The sequence below is a fragment of the Stigmatopora nigra genome, chromosome 6, assembly GCF_051989575.1.
Source record: "Stigmatopora nigra isolate UIUO_SnigA chromosome 6, RoL_Snig_1.1, whole genome shotgun sequence".
NCBI lineage: Eukaryota > Metazoa > Chordata > Actinopteri > Syngnathiformes > Syngnathidae > Stigmatopora > Stigmatopora nigra.
Window position 1 is genome coordinate 10962515 of NC_135513.1, and position 19654 is coordinate 10982168.

Here is a 19654-nt window from a genome sequence, read left to right on the forward strand (position 1 = left end):
GAGGATGAGGCGGAGAAGGAGGTGGAGAAGGAGGAGGAGGGGTTGACAACAGATCAGGTTAACGCACACTCATGCACCAGCAAATAACTCACCTGACTGGGTTAAAAAGTAGTGTTGCACCTGATTCCTAGCTGATAAGTTTTGCTTTAATATTGTTTATTTTCCCCCCCATCCAAGTTTTTTTCAACAAGGATGCATATTTCAGTGTCCTTTGGATTTTATTTTTATAACTGCAAAGCTATTGGCTGGAGATTTAATAGGTGAAAAAAAACTTTCCAAACGCAGTAGAAGCAAAGTACTTGTTTAATAAAATAAAATCTCAAAAGCATTTTTGTGGGGAAACCACTCAAAATATATACATGATAGTCCAAAAGAAGTTTTAAATCATTGTTTTATCTTTCTTTTCAGATTCCTTCTGGGTGAGGTGGACTCTGCTTTAACAACAGTTTCTTGTCCTGGTTCAGTTTTTGTCAGAAGAGAAGAGGCCGGATCCGGAGCGAGCGGGGATGGAACTTTAAGCCGCTTTGAAGGTGAGCTCTGGTGAGCGGACGGGCAGCTGTGTTGGTTCAAACACGAGGAGCAGAGCGGATTGGTAGGAAGGCAAACCTGCTGTCCAAAACCTACAAGCAGCCAGTTAATCTCGCTCCATAGATCCCTGTAGCCAATATAAAGCGATCAACACAAGACAATTAAAAACAGGTCATTGTCATTTCTATTTGTAAACAAGATTTTCAGACTATATAAGTCAAACCTGAGAATTAACATTAGCCAATGAAAGGGAAAAATATATATGTAGTCCATAAAATACAGTACTAAGTTTTTATAAGGGGCCATGACATAATTGACCTGGGTAACCACTCTTGCAGGGCTTTGCGTGTTGCCTCTGGGTTCTTGGTGGGCTTCTTGAGCCAACCCAACCTATTTGAGATCCGATGCACATGCGTGTCAACGCCTGTAAACAGAAATTCAATTGATTTTGATTATAACTTGATTTGAAACTTCTTTCCCTTTTCTTAGGCCGTGTTCCTACCTATACCCGACACTTGGTTCCAGGCAATATCCATAGCCAAGTGAGCCATTTTGGGTCCAACCCCAGGCAGACGGATGAGCCCTTCCACACTGTCTGGGATGTCGCCACCATAATCATTCGCAAGCTTAGCTGATGTCATCTTCAGGAATTTGACTTTGTTCTACAGAGAAATAGTCATTACATATAGGTATCGTCTTTTTTGACCACTTTTCTAACATGGATTTGGTGTTGTTACCCTCCAGAAGCCAACTGGGTAGATTAGCTTTCCTAGAGTGTCATCATCAGTAGATAAGAGTTTTTCTGCTGTGCAGCCATGAGCTCTCAGCTTTTGCATGGCAGCTGCTGTTATCTGGTCTTTGGTTTGACTGGAAAGCATCAGGGAAACCAAAATCTGGAAGCGTCTGACCTGTGTGACATGAAATTAAACACAGTATATGTGATAGAAATAGTGTATGAATGCACCTACTTTAGCGGGGGCCTCGGTGTCATAGCATCTCTCTGCTCCCATGTTATCCACAGGTGCATCACGGGCTCTTCTCATCTCACGAATATGTTCTAACTGTTCCTTCCAGTCCGGAGGGTGCCAGAGCTCCATCTTTGCCGGCGACCCACGTTCATCATATTCTACTTTGATTTGTTTTTGTCTGCGGCGATGTGAAGATAAGGGTGGGTCGTCTGCTTCTGGTTTTGGATGAGTAATGGCCAACTGGAGGAGATCCTGACGATCATCTGAACAGAGACAATGAGGAATTTTGCTTTTTGTATTTTACTCCTTCCAGTAGAGATGAATGATTTTAAGTTTTTACCTGTTGTTGACAGGGATGGAGTTTGCTGGGAGATGGTTGCCTCCTCCTCTTCTACCTTGACGCCCACCGAGGAGGAACTGCTGCCATCTGCAGCCCTTCTTCTGGATAGCAAAGAGGCTGGAGTTGTGCAACGGGTAAGACTTGCACTTCTCGGTTTAATATATGTCATGTTTTGGAAGTAAGGCGATGTCATCGTGAAACACAAAACTGCATTCCACATGCTCCTGCAGAAGAAAACATGGACAGCCAGGTATCTAAAGTCAGTGTGGTGTTTGTGAAGGTGGGATAACTGAGTACTCTTCGTTAAAATAAGCGAATCATAAAACTAATTACATTTTTTATTGTGTTAATTTATTAAATGCTGGAACACTTGTACAAAGTGGCGTAAATATAATGCTGGACTACAGATGCCTGTCAGTAAACAGTGACTATCCGGAAACCAGAGTCGTTATCGCTCATCGGCCATCTTGTGTCGGGGTAATTGGATGAATTGTAAAAATATAGAATAATTTAGCGAAAACCCAGCAATGCAAGGAAGGGGAAAACATTAATACATACATTCCGTAGAGGTGGGGCCCATCAGGGAAAGTTCTCCGAGGTAAGATGGCCGCCAGTTACTTACGCCGTCGCCTCCACTTTGACAACTACGGTCTAGCCTTACATAGATTAAGGTAAAGAGTTTTACTATATTAAATCGAGCGATGCAACGAGACGCACACACAAGTCTCCTCCTAATGGAGCGTGTGATAGCGTTATTCGGGGCCCGATGACGTTTATTTTGCACTAATTTATGAGTTAGGACAGATCTCGGCGCTGTATTTTGACGTAATTCGTTTTCAACTGCTGGATTCGCAGGTTGCACACCCCGAATTGGAAGCCACTGTGTGCTGCTTGCTGGGCGTCTTTAACGATCAGCCAATGTCCCGATTTAGCCAGCGTTTCTCTAACTGCAGAGCGACAAAACTGACAGAAAGGCACCAAAGTACGGACGTTTTGTAAGGTAAGATGAGTATTTTTTTTTACCATACAAGGAATGTTCGTGTCCTGCAATCAGTGATCAAGCTGACTGGTCAACAGCGCCATGATGTAGTTGAAATGTTGGATCCTTGCTTATTGTTCAATTCTAACTTAAAACAATGTCATCTGTCCAAAAACAGACAACAAAGGGTTTGATTTCGTGAAACAGAAAGGCGATTGGGGTCAATCAGGCGGATTTCGCGTTTTCGTGGTCAAATAAGCAGACGCTCAAAATAGTCCGCCCACTTAGTGGAAGCATTACGGTAATTCCATTCAAAACAGAAGTGCGTTCTTAGTGCTTTAAACCCCCACAATCAAAATAACAGCAATGTGAAGCTCATCTAAAAATTAAATTAAGTAAATCCAATACAAAAAACTTCATTCCACAAGTACTATATTATGTTTTTTTGTGATACTGCAACTGAAAAACATTTTTTTCATTATTCCAAGACAAACTGTCAATCCTAGAGGTACACACTGAAAATTATGCAATTTCACTGATACAATTTGGAGAACATTTGAATGAAATTTGCTGCATGCATACTTAGTTCATGGTTGCATCTCCCAATTTTGTGATTCTGTGAATCAATATTTTTCCTTAGTTCTCAGTCAAGGCTCAATACTCACCGACTCAAAATTACTATGTAATTTCAGAGATTGAATTTGGTTAAATCTGTATTTTTGTTGTTTGTGCACTTTGTTGCAAAGCTTTAAATCTCATAATACTTGTTTAATGAGAATTAAAGCATTCAATTCAATTAAAGAAAACTTGGTACTCAAACCTCACAGACTAAACTTGTTTATTTTATTTTTACAGCTTTCCTTTGTAACTGGTGAACCTTGATTTATTAAATGATGAATAAACAACCAAGCAAAGAAAGCCTTAAAGACAAGGTGAAGGGGATATTTGGACTGGGACCTCAACGTCCGCCCAGCAAGCAAAGTGACCACAAACCATCAGAGTTTATCATTACATCTGATATCATAAAGGTATGGCATAAACATTGTTCAAAAATGCATAATCATCATGATCTGTGGTTTGCACGAGGTACAATAAAGCAGCTCTTTGCGCACCGGTATTTACAATACATTTAGAAAAAGAAAACGCCAGGGAGAATTCACTTGAATTTTTTTAATGGATCGGCTTGGTGTTGTCCTGCATCTCCCACTCGTTTTTTTTTTTTTGCTGCGTTATTTTCTTCAAAACACATTTTTTCATCAACTTATTCTTCTCTTAACCATTATCATTTACAAAAAATATTTCACGATAATTATCGTTTTTGTTTTCCAGGAACTCCTGCCTGAATGTGGTTTAAGCAACCGTATTCGCACAATGAATCACATTTGTGATCTTGCCAAAACCAAAAAATTTGAAGAAGTGAGTACCCCGATCTTGTGGGGAATGCTTGTAAATAATAATAACAATGTGTTTGTTTAAAAGCATGCAGTAGAAGCTGTTTGGAAATCTGTGGATGACATGCTGACACAAGAACAACCTCCTGAGGCCAGACATGCTGCCCTTCAGCTTCTTAGGGCTATCATACAAGGACAGGTTGAGCCATTTAACATAGTAAATCAATTATTTTCATATGTCAACAGAACCATTTACAAAGATGCATTTTTTCCTTTTGAAGGGTGAGCGACTGGGGCCATTGAGAGCTTACTTTTTCAAGGTGATCAGAGACTACCAACCATGCAATGAAGAACTTTCTGACCGATTGGAGGTCTTCAAGGCTTTAACTGAGAATGGGAAAGACATTACATACCTTGAGGAAGACATAGGTAAAAGAGATAGATACACAAAAGGGTTTTTTTGCAATTGAAGTCATTATTTTTTGTCTTTTCCCTTAGCTTCCTTTGTGCTACTGTGGATGAACATAGGTCTCACCTCTGACTTTCTCCATGTTCTTGTCAACTTGGTGAAATTCAACAGTTGCTACTTGGACCAAAATGTCTCCACTATGGTCCAGTGAGTCGGGCAGACAATGTTAACTGAGTGCAAAAATCTGAGGCGATACAATTCTGATTTTTATCTCTTTTCTGCAGGAAAATTTGCCTTCTTTGCAACAGAACAACCGCTTCAACTGACATTGAGGTTGGTTCGTTTTACACTATTTCAAATGTCCATCTATTTTGTTTGAAAGTGGTACAAGCAATTTCTACAGAGCTACATTCACCTTTCTGGGCATCAATTCTGATCTGGTGTTTCATTCAGGTGGCTCTCCAGGTTCTTGATGCCGTGGTGTGTTACAACTGTCTACCCTCAGACTCTCTGGGTGTTTTCATCATCACACTGTGTCGTACAGTCAATGTCAAAGAGTTTTGTGAATCCTGCTGGAAGGTTGGTCAAAATGCAAATGAAGGCTTTTGGCCTAATGACCAAATGATTAACTTTCTCTTTGTCTTGTTTGTTGTTTTCCCATGTTTCTACTGCTACCTCAGTTGATGAGAAAGGTTTTGGGGACTCACCTTGGACACAGTGCTATTTACACAATGTGCCGGATAATGGAAGAGAAGTACTGTTACTATTTTCATTCCTTTACACATGACAATTGTCTTGAGTGGGACTCTTTCATTGGAGCTAATTTTAACCTTCATATCCAACAGGGTGTACACGGAAGATGCACCATTGTTAAGAGGAGCAGTGTTCTTTGTTGGAATGGCGCTGTGGGGAGCACACAGGCTCCCTGCACTCAAAAACACCCCCACGCTGGTTTTGCCTTCTTTTTACAAGGTAAAATCTTTGTAAATCTTGACCTAATTTCAAGATTTATTTGAAATTTTGTTTTGTTTTTCCTCTCTACTACAAAGGCTATGGCATGTGCCAACGAGGTGGTTTCCTATGAAATTGTCCTCTCTATCACCCGACTAATCAGGAAATATGGCAAAGAGCTGCAAGTTGTTACTTGGGACATTCTACTTGGCATCATAGAACGACTCTTACAGCAAATTCAGGTATATACACACGCGCCCAGCTCTTCAAAGCAAAGTTATCTTGTTTTATCTGAACTTTTATCAATTCTCCTTCTAGGCAATAGGCAGCGCTGAATTGAAGGCCATCGTTTATGAGCTGTTGACAACTATAGAAGAATTATATGAGCAGAATGGTTACCATGGTTCCACAGAGAAGTTCTTTAGCCTGGTGGAGAAATGTGCTGATAAAAGACCGGTTAGTTTTGTGCCATATACCATCCTTAAGAAAGCTCCTATTTTCTATCTAGAGTGTCCCCCATTTTCTTACTCTATCTTCTATGTTTTTTGTTAAAGGATGCCTCGGTGCTGACCCTCATATCGTACAGGGCCCAGTCCATCCAGCCCGCAAAAGATGGTTGGATTCAGAGCCTTCACTGGCTCATGGAGAAATTCTTCAGGTGAAATGAATACTACGTATACTGATATTTGAGTGCTCCAATTTTTATTTTAGTCTTATAACACACTCTGGAGTTGTTTAATAATGTATTTCCATTTCTTCTCAACCCTACAAGGAATGAGAGCCGCAGTTTGATCAGAATCAAAGTTCTTCACATCCTGTCTTTTGTTTTAAGCACCAACCGTCAACTGTATGAGGTATTTACTGTGTGTTTATTTTAAGTCTTGAAGATGATTCCTACAAAGGGATATTTCTGTTTCTTTTATTTTTTTCAGGATGAGTTGATAGAAATGGTAGTGATCCCTCTGCTCAGTGGCATCGCTGATGATCGAGACCCAGCTGTAAGAAAACAAGCTACACAGCTATTGGTGGACTTGGCTGAGGGCTGCAACACACATCACTTCACTAGCCTATTGGATATTATTGAGCGGGTATGAGCACATTAAATAAGGTCATTTGAACTCTAATATATAATCTATAAACTGTTATGATTGCATTTTTGTTTTTCTAGGTTGCCAGTCGTTCTTTGGTGTGTCCTGGACCGATGGAAATTTCAGATAGAGAGCACACAGCAGAGTCTCCATTGGAGGATGTGAGGACTGCAATATTAGGACTACTTGAGATTCTTCAGGTACAATCTTTGTTTAAATTGAAAGGAATGCAATGAAATTTGGAAAACTAGGTAACAAAATATGCAAACTGCAAATCAGTGGATTTTATTTATATTTTTGGTTTAAAAAGCGTCCTACTTGTTTCTTGGAGAACTACCATATTTATCATTTTCTTTGCCTGATTACATTTTTAAAAAAAGCATGACTTATTGTCCCCCCACTAGAGCAAACTTTACAGTTTGCCAGCCGGCCACGCAACTCGTGTTTATGAGTTACTCATCAGCCATTTGCAGCTCCACTACAAAAACAAGTACTCTTCTTTGATTGCTTCAAGTATCAGACTGCAGGTTAGTGTAATAACTGCATCAACCACCATCAGTTCAGTTAAGTTCCTCAAAAAAATAAAATAATCATTATTTTTTTTATACACGTAGATTTTTGATTTCTTTCTGAGGATGCGAGCAGACTCTCTTCATCGTGTTGGTTTCCCCAACAAAGATGGTGCCATGAGGTTTAGCCCTTACTGCTATTGTGATATAGGGTCAGTACACATGCATACCCACTTAAGCTATTCACTGATGTTTATTTCATAATGTCATTTTCAATGTTCAACAATTCAGGGAGCCTGAAAAAAGAACCAATGAAAAGAAGTCGACGGGTCCAACGTCTCCTCCTGCAAGTGGTCCACCTCCTCCCACTGCTGCGCCTTCTGTCACTGCAACAATACGTTCTGCCTACCTGCCCTACTCGACAGCTTTCAGTGTGATTCTGCAATGTCTGAAGATGGTACACATCTATGTTTGCATACTTGAATTCTTAGTGCTCATACTCGCTGTCTGGTCCACTGAATATTAGATGATCAATGATGAATATGATTTTGTTTGAATTTTGCAGGAAACAGACTGGAAAGTGCTGAAATTGGTCTTGGAGAAATTGCAATGGACGCTGCAATACAAGGTTTTGCTGCTTACCTCACCGTGCAACTTAGACCAGCTTTGTTCCACGCTCTGCTGCATGGTAACCACATTTTCTGTCCCTTTTAAAAGTATCTTGTTTGCAACAGAGATCACCATTGTTTCCTCTGTTTGTAGGTGACAGACCGGCTGATTTCAGAACGTTTGAAGAAGATCCCGGACGGATTTTCAAGAACAGATGTTCAGCTGGCTGTGGTTCCTGCCCTAACAGCTATCACTTCCTACCACACCTATCTGGAACAATCAAGACAAGTATAAACCACAACCACACTAGAAATATACAACAATATTTGACCACCTTATTCTTGCAGAGTTATTTGACACTGACAAGTTTGTCAAACAATTGATAGGAACATATCCAAAACTTATTGGCTTACAAAGTATCGTGATATCATTAAGATTTCCCTTCTTTCTATTTCAGAGGGAGTTGGTTCAGTGTCTTGAGACTGGCCTAATATACCGCTGTGCCAAGCAGTGTGTAGTGGCTCTCACTCTGTGCACAGTGGAGATGCCGGACATTATGATCAAGCTGCTGCCTGCTCTTATTGTTAAGCTCACCCACATCTCTGCAACAGTTGCCATGGCATCTCCAATGCTTGAGTTTCTTTCAAGTGAGTACTAGAAATACATCTTTAAAAAAAAAAAAAGCCATTTCTAACCACTATTTCAGTGGAAAATTCAGTACGTTTTTGGTTAAAAAGAAGCCCAAATAAAGATTTTCCCTGTTTTCTTCCTTCTTTCCCATAGCTTTGGTGCGCCTTCCTCACCTTTATGCCAACTTTGTTGCCGAGCAATATGTTAGCGTCTTCGCTATCTCACTCCCGTACACTAACCCGTCCAAGTAAGTACTCACAAAGATGCAAAAGCTCTAATAATACTATTTACTATACACACACTATTTGGACATTTCCCTCAGGTACAACCAGTACATCGTCTCTCTTGCCCATCACGTGATTGCAATGTGGTTCATTCGCTGCCGACTCCCTTTCCGAAAAGATTTTGTTCAGTACATCACAAAGGTAAATTACTACAATTTGGCTGTTCAAGTATCACGTCAGGGAAAAAGTGTAATGCTTTCCTCAATGTGCTATTTTGTATTTCATATATTAAGTCTTTTTAATGTATTTTTTTTACATCTATGTATTTATTTTGTTTCCAAAGGGTTTGCGTTCCAATGCCTTGCTGCCATTCGATGACGGTCACGAGCAGAGTTCTTTTCGTGCCCGAAGCACAAGTCTCAATGAAAGACCCAAAAGGTAAAGGATTCATTCAAGTACGCTAGTTTGGACGTTAGTTGCGAGGAGGAAGATAAAAATGGATAAACAATAATGACACTTATCTTATAGTATCTTTGAATGGTGGGTTTATAAAGACATAGATTTAAATATAGTCATCATTCCACAACTATCATTCCGGGGGCTCCTTTTGTCTCTGTAGTTTAGAATCTTTTTCTTGTGCTGAAGCTTCCTCCTTGTCCGTCTTTTTTACTGTCCAGATCTTTCGCTTCATTGTGTAATATAATATTTATTTGATTCCTCTCCTTCAATCTTTTATTTGCGGCTACTTTCATTTCCCAACAAAAAAAAGACTGTTTTCCCATTTAATTGATCTTTTATCTCTCAGTTGAGTTATACGCTGTCCTGTAATCTATTTCATAATGTTCAACTGCTGTTAATTTTCACCCTGTTATGTTTTTTCTTTCATTTTTTTTCATTTGGCACCTCCCCTGCCTCCTGCAAATGGGCGCTGTGTTGCGGTTGTGGTTTTGGGGGCTTCCACGTGTCCCCTACCCGCTCCTCCTGCTCCCCCCAACCCTCCTCCTGCGACCTCTGCCCCCTTTGACGTTGCGTACCCCCCCCCTGTAAACCCCCTTCTGTGTCTGGTGTGTGCTGCTGGCTCACATGCTCACGTTGCAATGGCGCTGCCGGGGGTGAAACGTCATCACACACACCACCCCCCGAAACCACCTCGATGTTGACTACCCACCGCCACCGCCACACCGTAACCTCCACCCATTCCCAACCCCTTTTTTTTTTGACCCCTTCGCCGTGGTACCCATCACTGCCCAGTCTTCGGGCGGCAAAAGTGGCAAAGGCGGCAGCGGTGGTAGCCAATAACAGCAGCTCTCCAGTTAAAGAGCTGAGGGACCTGTCAGCCATGGATGCGTTCCGATCCCGCAGCATCAGTGTCTCCGATCACGCGGTCCGCAGGTTAGAGAGCCATCTGGGTAAACAAACTACAAAAAAAAAACAACAACTACTACCAAACTTGATTTTTTTTTCTTCCATGGGATGGTTGGTGGGGTGTTTGGTCATTGTCATGCTGTTGGGTGGGATTTTTATTACCAATGACACCTGGAATGGGTGCTGCATGCTAGAATTGGTGTCAAAACGTTTGTTTGTCTGTCACGTGCTGACATCATGCACTCGCTGTTGTAGGTTTTGTTGCCGTGATTCATTTGATTTTTGCATGCCACAGTGTTTTAAAGACCACCATGGACTGATGTCCATGTTTTTCTTTTTTTGATTTTGTTTGCTTGTTTCCTTTGCTTGGGTTTGATTGGCTTATTAACAATGAATGGCTGGAGAGTGTGGAGAAGCTTCCATATCTCATGTGATCTTAAAATTTCTGGACTTGTTAGTACACACTGCGATGCGCCTTTTTCCTGATTGGATCACTGGATTGGTGATGGGAACACTAGCAGTTAAATGGTCTTCTTTGCTTTGTCTGTTGGACATGTTGCTCGACATTTTACATCACTCACTTCACAAAGATAGACTTTGCTGCTATGACCAATCTCCTCAAGTGGTGTTTTGGGAGTAGCAGGCTGAATCTGTGATATGATTTGATGGCCAACTAGTATACAAATTCAAAAGTCTCACTTGCGGCCTTTCTATTCTTTTGCCTTCAATGCTCAGGTATTGTTTGTGCAACAGCTTTTGTGTGCTTACAATCTACATTGCAGCTGTCCATTGCAGATCAATAGGTTATAGTAATGCCTTTCTTGTTAAAAAATAACAGAAAATACTATGTTACTGTAAAATTGGCTTCATAGGCACAGCTGCAATGTTTTTTTTAAATTTTATAGCCTATACCCCTGTTGAATAGTTGGAACTTAATAGTTTTAACATCTCAGTACTAAATTGCTGCATGATCATGCTCATTTCACCCTTTTTTGGCATTTCGGGTGCATAATATAAAAGGGAATTTAGTAAATCATGTAAGCAGAGTCAAGGTAAGTGCGTGCTGTCTAAACATTTAATTTGATCTACGACCTTTGCATGACTTTATTAGAGAATTTCCATTAAATCTTAAAAAATAATGACATACTAAACGAACTGACTTTATAATAAGCGCTAATGTTAACAGGTTTTGACTTACCTAAGCCACTGATTAGTAAAGTCCAGTCAAAATTGATAGGATTCATATTAGTGGCATTTAAATCTCTTTTCTATTTTTTTTTTGCCAATTATTTGTTGAGGCTTGCAAATAATACATGTCACTTTCCAGCATGGGTCTGTTTGCGTTTGCTTGAGTTGGTGACGATACAAGCATGCTTGTGCTGTGTCCCCATAATGCACGTATTACTTGCATGCTTTTGTTTCCATAAACCATTTGAATTAAATTCTGACCTCGTGTGACTTCCTCTAATTGTATTTCTGCTTCTCTCTCGTTTTTCTGTCTTATTGATGTGTCCCCCTTAGGATGCAAACTTCCACGACTACTTGCAGTCTGGGCTCAGCTGATGAAAATGCAGTAACTCAAGCAGACGAGACACTGAAAACGGTCCACTTGGAGCTCACTGAGACATGCCTGGACATGATGGCAAGATATGTCTTTTCCAACTTCTCAGCTCTGCCAAAAAGGTACATTTTTCAGTCATGTTTTAAACTAGAATATTTGGTTTCTAGTTTTACACAATTAAAACTTGTCATCTATTTTTGAATGTAAAAAAACAACAAAAACATTTACTTACTTTTAACCTAAGAAATCAGTCATAGTTTCTAAATAGTGCTGGACAGATAGACTTTTTTCCCCTTATTATTATTATTTTTTTAAAGATTTTGAATTTCTTCTTAGATCTCCAATTGCAGAGTTCCTCCTGGCAGGCGGTCGCAGCATGACATGGCTAGTGGGCAATAAACTAGTGACCATCACCACCAGCGGAGGAGTTCACACGCATGCATTGCTCGGCCTGGACATGGCCGACCGACTGGGGGGAGGCGAAATGACCAGGTGGGGACACTAAGTCACTGTTGAAATGAATCATCTTTTTTTTTAGTGTAGTTTTGTTTGGTTTTGAGTGATTCACCTCTGTTCACCAGCAGGTCTGACCCATCCCTGCACACCCGGATAACAAAGGAGGCACCAGCCAAACTGGAGTCCCAGTCAAGTCAGCAGCAAAGCAGAGCCACACGCATACGTGTCCGCTCTATGTCGGGTAATATTTCCATTCTAATGGCGATTTGACTTACATTGCAGTTTTTTTGATGCAGCTCTTATTTTGTATCAGGTGGTCATGCTCTTCGTGCCGGTCCCGCCCAAAGTCTAAGCCCACTGGTGTCACCCTCCGAGGGGGAGTTGGCAGCTCAGTTGTCACCCTCTTCTACCACACTGGATGGCCTCAGTCCTCCCTCGTCCACTTCTGCCAACACGCCGGCACCCCCGCCACTCAAAGATAACCCCGGTCTGGCTGAGTTTGTTCCCATTCTCACACAGGGCTGGGCTGAGATCTTCATTCGTAGACCCTCTGGTATGTAGAAAAATCTAACTAAAGTTGTATGCCTGTTTGCAAATGGCCAAAATGAGTCTGTTTCCATCCATCTTCTCAGGCAACACAAGCTGGTTAATGTGCCTGGAGAACCCGCCGAGTCCCTTCTCCTCCGAGGTGCGAAACATGCCCCTGCAGGAGCTGTCCACGGTCCTGATGGCGATGGAGGGAGTGAAAGAACCTGCGTCTCGGACAGTCAGTGCTCCTGCTAGCACGGCTACTCCTGCACCTGCCGAGTCCTTTAGCCAAACGCACAGTGGTGCCGGAGGGAAGCCTCATTTGATCCAGCGCTCCAACACAGGTGAGTGTCTCATTTTCTATTTCATATCTAGGGAGGGCTCAAAAGTATTTTTTTGCCATTGATGAATGCTCGACATTATGTAATCATCATTGCACCAGCATGTTTAGTTTAAAAAATAATAATTTTAAAGGAGATAGTAAAAAAAATAAGCATATTTTTGTTTACATTTGAATTGTGCTCAAATCAAGATTTTGCTCCTTTTTTTACAATGTGTTTCGGTCCATGGATTTTAATGAATTTGTGTTTACATAGTGTTCAAGTATAAAATTAATGGAAATATAAAGCAAATTTCTGATAGAATGTAGCAACAAAAATATTTTGAAAGTGTATGTATATATAAATAGATATTATATTTATTTAATCCGCAACATCTCATTAACCTCACCCTGGCTTTTTTAACTTTGTTGTACACGTTGCTATTTTTTTAAATCATTTGTATGCACATGAATTACTAAAAGTGCACGTGTGGACTTTTAACTTATGTCATCTACAAAAAGTGGACATGATCAGAATTCCTGGCCATGTGAATTTTTTTCACAAGTGCCTTAGTGATGCCGTTTTTTTTTCTGTGTTTCAAATGGCATTTTCCTGATTTGCTATTGTACCCTCACTTTTAAGAATCCCCTCCCCTCCTTTTTAAGATCTTTTCCGCAGTTGTTATGATGGCTTTGTTTGTCTTGTTTGTCCACCATCATCACTGTGCTGGTTTGTGATTGACTTATGTGGCATCCTGCCTGCAGTGAGCGGCTCTCTCTGGTTTCTGGGTCAGGGCAGTGCACCCATAGGCCCTCCGGCCCATAACAGGTTGTACAGGAGCATTTCCTGGGCAGGTACCGTCCCTCCCATGTTTGACCCTCCCCCCAATCCTTATGCACACACTTACACACACCCTCCAAAAAAGACATTATCAGTAACTTGCAAAATACAACTAACTAAAATGAGTACTTCTATCATCAATAAAGTGCTTATGTATTCACTTTCTTGCAGAGGCCCATTGGATATTTAATCGAATATGGATTCTTAAATGTAACACATTCTACATGATTAAGGTTAAATAATATTTTCCAGATTTTGAAGGGGAAGCTGTATTATGCTTACCTAAGGGAGTGCTTATGTTCACAGTTTTACTCTTTTGGAGTCAAGAAAGTGAATACATGTATTTCATTGGGATTGACAGTACTTTAGGAGAAAAGATGGCTCCATATTGGTGCCAGTGGGGCAACATCTGATTACCAATTTGCCCTCTCTTCATCCCCAAGCAGAGAGTGGCACTTCACCCATTCAAATGAATCATCCGTCTTCTTCCATGATTGATTTTCCCTGCTAAGCCTTTTCTAACAATAAGTGTCAACACACCCTTTATCCCTTGAGGGTGTCAACAGAAATGCCCAGACCTTATAGAAGTTATACATTGGTTAGCAAGTGAAGACAATTATTTTCACAGTTGCAGTGTAGCGGTGGGTCAGAAATTGCGTTTGATATTCTCTTTATGTTAGGTCTGTATGTGTGGGACTGCACAGCCTGGTCTGGGCTGCTGTTGCACTAGGTTTGGGTTGGAATAACCAGGAAACTATTACATGCATGTACCTTTTTTAGAGTTGGGCGGTTATCATTTTGTCTCGTTGAGCTATTTAAAACATTTTTAAGGCAACTGGACATTGACATTTTCTGCTGTCTAATGCGTCTTTTGTTAGCCTTCATAAGCCATATTTGTTTAGAGTTCATTTCAATGGGGAATAATGGTTTGAGGGGCGTACATGAATTATTTATACCGCCCAAGCCTAGTGGTTGAAGGTAAATCAAATCCATGTCTGTGATGAAAAGATCATTAATGCCTGTTTGTGTTTGCGGATCATTGCGCCTTTAGGTTTACATGAATGATCTCCATGGCTTTTATTTTTATTTGCATGTGTGTGTTTCTCAGCTTTTTGAGTTGAAGCCATGTGATTGAGTTAGCCTGTTAATGATGTAGTTTGCAGGTGATGTCTGTTAGACATAAAATTGCTTACTGACAGCTATGGTGATTGTTGATACTAACACGTGGTTTGTGAAGAGCAAACCATTTTATTGTTCTATTGTGAACTACTCACAAATGTTTGTTATTGTGTCCTGTTATAGACTCTGTAGTGGTGATGGAAGAAAGCCCAGGGGTCACAGCTGTGCAGTCCCCATCTGACTGGCCGGAATGTGAAGAGTTTGAACCCGTGCCGGCTGACCCCATCTTCATTTCTGCTGATAAATTCCCAAAAGCTCCGCCTTCTGGAACTCTCAGTCGGGTCAGTATGTCAAATTTTGAAACTAAGGTAGGGCTTTTCAGTTGAAGTCATTGAAAATATGTTGCCTTTTGCCCTCCAAGTCCTCCTCGTCCTCCTCCAGCCAAGATGAAGAAAAGTCCACATTAGAAGAAGTGAGTGAGGGTGCAATTCCAATTGATCAAGCTCCTCTGGGACTCTCCACCCCTGGCAGTCAGGAACTCCTCTTCCAAGGCACCCATCAGTCCCAGGGTCATGGACTCAACAAGTCCAGTTCCTCACCAGAGCTTCAAACCTTATCAGAAGCCTTCTCCAAAGTGAACCTGGAGTCCGAGACTGCTATTGGTGATGCTGCCCAGTCCAGAGTGCCTGCAGAAACCAAAGCCCAGCAGCTTACTGAGAGGGAGAGTGCAGGAGGAGACCTCGGAGGGATCATAACAACAAATCCGATAACCGATAGCGCTTCAACGGGGCCTCCACAAAGCGTAGGTGCGAGAATGAAGTTGGAGTTCCCACCGCCCGGACCCCAACCGGGACCCATCTCACCTGGTGGGGGTCACCGACCACGGGGTCATACCATCTCGGTATCGGCGCCCTCTTCCCGACGAGAAAGGAGGACTGAGAGAGATTCGTACCAGAGCAGATCCGGGCCTAGCAGCAACACTGAAAAGATGGCTGGGCTCAGTCCCAGGTATTATTACAAACATGGACGCCTAAGAATGTTTATCACAAAATGTACCTACTAATAATGAATGTGTTTGTCCATAATGTTGTTTTCTTTAAACTTTTTTTTGTCTTGTGCCTATTTTAGCTTTGTATTCCTTCAGCTGTACCATTCACCTTTCTTTGGGAATGAAGCTAACAAGCCACTGCTGCTGCCTAAAACCCAGGTCACTGTCTTACATCTTGGTTTCTTCTTTTGTAAGCTTTGGTGCAAAGTTAACTTCTGTGTGTTTTTTGTCTGAAGGTCATTGATCGTGCTGTGAAGGTTCTGGATCAAATGCCTCCTTATGACACCCACAAGATTGGCGTGATCTTTGTCGGAGCGGGCCAGGTGAGCACTTTTAATCATTCTGGTGGGCTTTTCAATGGGACACAATAGTTATCATACATTGATTTTTATTGTATCTGTTGTAAGACATAGTGAATATTGCAAGAAGATGGAAAAAGGACACAAAAGGCTTTAAATGTTAAATTGTGGTAGAATTTCATGATGAAAAGTAGCATAAGTCGCACAAGCCAAAGAATGCACAATAAAAGTAGGAAAAGAAAATATAAGTTGAATTTTGATGGTACAGTTTTTCAATTTATCAGAAACCACCAACAAGGTACACTGGAAAAAAGTATGATTTGTAGTGCAGAAATTTTGCAAAATGTGTAACTTGACGTCTTCTTTTGAAGGTTAACAATGAGGTGGCCATCCTATCCAACGAATATGGATCAAATCGCTATGCAGCCTTCCTCACGGGACTGGGAAAATTAATCCACTTGAAGGACTGCGACCCCGACCAGATCTTCTTGGGGGGACTTGATCAGTACGGCGATGACGGCGAGTTTACTTACTGTTGGCATGATGACATCATGCAAGGTATGAAACTATTTATGGAACTCTCGTTTTTTTGCTTTCTATGGGCAGCCCAAAAATTATGATTTTTCTTTTCCCTAGCTATCTTCCATATCGCCACATTGATGCCAAACAGAGAAAGTGACAAGGGCTGCTGCAATAAGAAGCGACACATCGGCAATGATTTTGTCATGGTGGTTTACAATGATTCTGGCGAGGAGTATAAACTGGGCACCATCAAGGTAGTCGTTATGCTTTGATTTGCCTTTGCACGCAACATTCCAGATTAATTGCAGAAATATAGGCACTCAGGTGACTACTATTATAATATACTCAGGATTGTCACTTTGTAAATCCAAGCGTTTTTGGTACTTTTTTCTTTTCGGTATAGGTCTCTTTACTTTATTGTAGTTTTCTCTTTATTAAGCTCATTCACTACACCATTACACTGGGGGGAAAAACATCATTTGTTGAGTTATATTTTTAGGGTTAAAGCTAAACCTGGCTTGTTAAATGAACCGTAAACAACAGTAGTATAGCATTAAGTGTATACACAAACACATGTATATAAAATACATGCATCCACTTTTTTTTGGTAACAGCAGCATTGCTTTATTTTTACTGTTTTCCCTCTTTTAGGGTCAGTTTAACTTTGTGGAAGTGATCATAAAACCACTGGATTACGAATGTAACCTAGTGTCCCTGCAGTGTCGTAAAGGTGAGCCAAGCGTCGTTTCTCTCCTCCTTATTGTTGAAGTTGTCACCTCACTTTTGCTTGCCTTTCAGATCTGGAAGGCTTAGTTGATACAAGCGTCTCCAAAATAGTCTCCGACGGCAACCTCCCGCTATTAGTCAGACAGATGGCTCTACATGCCAATGTGAGTTAAAATTGCACTCGCCGTTTGCCATCGCTGTTTGAGATATTGAGAATATCCTTGTCTGTGTAGATGGCTTCCTTGGTGCATCAGTACAGAGCCAACCCTTCAGACGCGTACGCCTCAAAGTGGCTGGCGAGGTTGAGGCACATTAAGAGGATCAGGACAAGGGTAAGATGGAAGAGTCAAATGTGCTACTAGCAATGATTTTAAGCTGGACCTTGTGTGTTTTTTTTTTTCAGGCTCAGGAAGATATTCAGTCCCGCGCAACTCCCGGCATCTCTCTGACTCAGGGTCATGCGCAGCAAAACAAACCGTTCCAGCAGAGCAGCAGCGCCTCGTCCAACTCGGAAAGCACGGGCCAGCGTAAAAGGCTGGTTTCCACAGTTGATGACTTCACTGATTTTGTGTGATTCCGTGTAGGTGAGACAAACCGATCCGGGTAGATTTCAATATGTAGACTTTGACTGAAATTGATTACCAATGCACCAACTTCATATTAAATGTTGTTTTGAGTGTTCAAATGGTGAACAGAAAAATTCTGTGCATTTTAGCTTAAATATTGCCTCTTTGCATCCAAGATGAATTGAGGCTTCAAAAGAATCTCATTATGCACGATTTGATTACTGTAAACTGGAAGAAAAGAAAAATATTAAATTTTTAGAGAAAAACAAACTCACAAAGCAAAAAATGTCCTTAGTATACATCATTTTTTAAACAAATACAATCCTTAAAACCCACACTGGTTTTCACAAAATCTCTTAAGACAACTAAATAATTTGTTACTGATTCATGAGAGCTCATTTACTGTTGCGCTGTTTATTCAACATTGTCAAGTGCAAAAGCATGAACATTTACCACAATTGCCAAATACAGATGGGATAAAAACAAGCCATTTGACACATCGCTAACAGTTTTACACAAGATGTTTTGTTGAAGACAGATTGGGGAAACAAAAAAAATATATAAGTGAGTAGACATGAAGTATTTATTCAGCGTCGAACCACTTGATTCAATGTCGTTAGCTTAATCCTTGTGCTTGAATTGACCCATTAGAATTGAAAGATGATAATGTTTTGACCCATAAAAAGCTAAAACAAATATATACACAGTGAAGCACCGAGATATACAGACATAAGCAAGTTTGTAAAAAATACTTATTAAAGATTTTATGTGGCAGGAAAACGACGTACAGGCTGAAAACAAACTATTGCACAGCCTCTGCAACACATTTGGACTTGCTTCAATACTTTGTTGATCAAGTGCTGTTATTCCACATATCAATACTGTTTTATATTCCTTTTTCATGTGACCTAACATTAAAAAAAAATGGGTGTTTTCCCTGAGATTTGCCCACTGGACACACAAAGTACTTTGGTTGAATGACCAAAAAAAGCAACTGCTTTAAAACTGTTAATATTCCCTACATTTTCTATGACATTAAAACAAGTTGATGAGTTCAATATGTAGCCTTGGATATCAACTCCGTTTGACAGTAAAGTGCTAAGTACAAAACAAAATAATTATTAACATAGTGAGTCGTAAATACTGCAAAGAAAAAGCTTTGGCAACAGTATAAGTAAAGCTTTCTGTAATGTATTCCATACCTAACATACCAGAAAATGAACACAATACATATATTAAAAAAAAAGTGCATTTACATTACAAACAAAATAAAAACCCATACTGATCATTTTAGCTTCATGGTGGGTCAACTTGTAAATAAATACAAGTAGTACAAAAGTCCTTATTTTCAACTTACATTAACCTTCTTTCTACTGCAAACTTTTCTCTCCTCACACGTGCTGTGACATCAATTCCCGTGCTCTTCCACATTTGGTTTGCTTACATGCAAATTTGGGGTGAAAAACATTTGGATTCTGGACGGGTCACAAGTACCCCAAGTAGTAAAATTGTACTGATTACATATGCAAAATATGTACACACTACATAGCAGAAACATACAAGTTTTTCTTTTTTAATTCTTAGTCCTCAGGTGAGCACGGTTTTGTGCTTCTGTCAGGGACCACCAGGGTCACCCGGAGTGGAGACGTGGGGAAAAAAACAACAATGGCTGTTTTAC

At 40.6% G+C, this 19654-nt stretch overlaps 2 protein-coding genes and 1 long non-coding RNA gene across 9 annotated transcripts; 2 read left to right on the forward strand and 1 right to left on the reverse strand.

Annotated features, from left to right (window-relative positions):
* The first annotated feature begins 8 nt into the window (after positions 1 to 8).
* LOC144197676 (uncharacterized) lies at positions 9 to 1203 on the forward strand. Of its 2 annotated transcripts, none has more exons than XR_013326574.1 (3): positions 9 to 57; positions 409 to 530; positions 1018 to 1203. It is a non-coding gene; the product is annotated as an uncharacterized LOC144197676 (long non-coding RNA). The 2 variants fall into 2 exon arrangements; XR_013326573.1 differs by lacking the exon at positions 9 to 57 and adding an exon at positions 109 to 260.
* nthl1 (nth-like DNA glycosylase 1) lies at positions 286 to 2762 on the reverse strand. The gene is made up of 7 exons (XM_077718202.1): positions 2395 to 2762; positions 1837 to 2060; positions 1497 to 1759; positions 1266 to 1436; positions 1031 to 1190; positions 847 to 952; positions 286 to 655 (listed from the first exon to the last, which is right to left on the reverse strand). Coding segments are annotated over exons 1-7 (1197 nt in total). The 5' UTR covers positions 2397 to 2762; the 3' UTR covers positions 286 to 384.
* On the forward strand, positions 1815 to 19251 carry tsc2 (TSC complex subunit 2). 6 transcript variants are annotated; one of them, XM_077718188.1, is made up of 43 exons: positions 1815 to 1970; positions 2692 to 2836; positions 3671 to 3843; positions 4145 to 4231; positions 4295 to 4405; positions 4488 to 4635; positions 4705 to 4822; positions 4900 to 4948; positions 5069 to 5194; positions 5296 to 5369; positions 5461 to 5587; positions 5665 to 5808; positions 5885 to 6022; positions 6121 to 6224; positions 6339 to 6420; positions 6499 to 6654; positions 6735 to 6854; positions 7059 to 7181; positions 7269 to 7375; positions 7455 to 7620; positions 7729 to 7851; positions 7926 to 8060; positions 8230 to 8419; positions 8556 to 8649; positions 8725 to 8827; positions 8970 to 9064; positions 9878 to 10018; positions 11513 to 11674; positions 11889 to 12044; positions 12134 to 12249; positions 12322 to 12561; positions 12641 to 12880; positions 13621 to 13710; positions 14999 to 15156; positions 15237 to 15823; positions 15944 to 16022; positions 16100 to 16186; positions 16534 to 16720; positions 16799 to 16938; positions 17336 to 17414; positions 17483 to 17574; positions 17644 to 17742; positions 17814 to 19251. In XM_077718188.1, exons 3-43 carry the CDS (start codon positions 3706 to 3708, stop codon positions 17982 to 17984), a joined length of 5682 nt encoding a protein of 1893 aa, XP_077574314.1. In that variant the 5' UTR covers positions 1815 to 1970; positions 2692 to 2836; positions 3671 to 3705; the 3' UTR covers positions 17985 to 19251. The 6 variants fall into 6 exon arrangements, with proteins under 6 accessions (XP_077574314.1, XP_077574315.1, XP_077574316.1 ...); XM_077718189.1 differs by lacking the exon at positions 1815 to 1970 and having other exon boundaries at positions 2531 to 2836; positions 12137 to 12249; XM_077718190.1 differs by lacking the exons at positions 1815 to 1970; positions 13621 to 13710 and having other exon boundaries at positions 2531 to 2836.
* Positions 19252 to 19654: the final 403 nt, after the last annotated feature.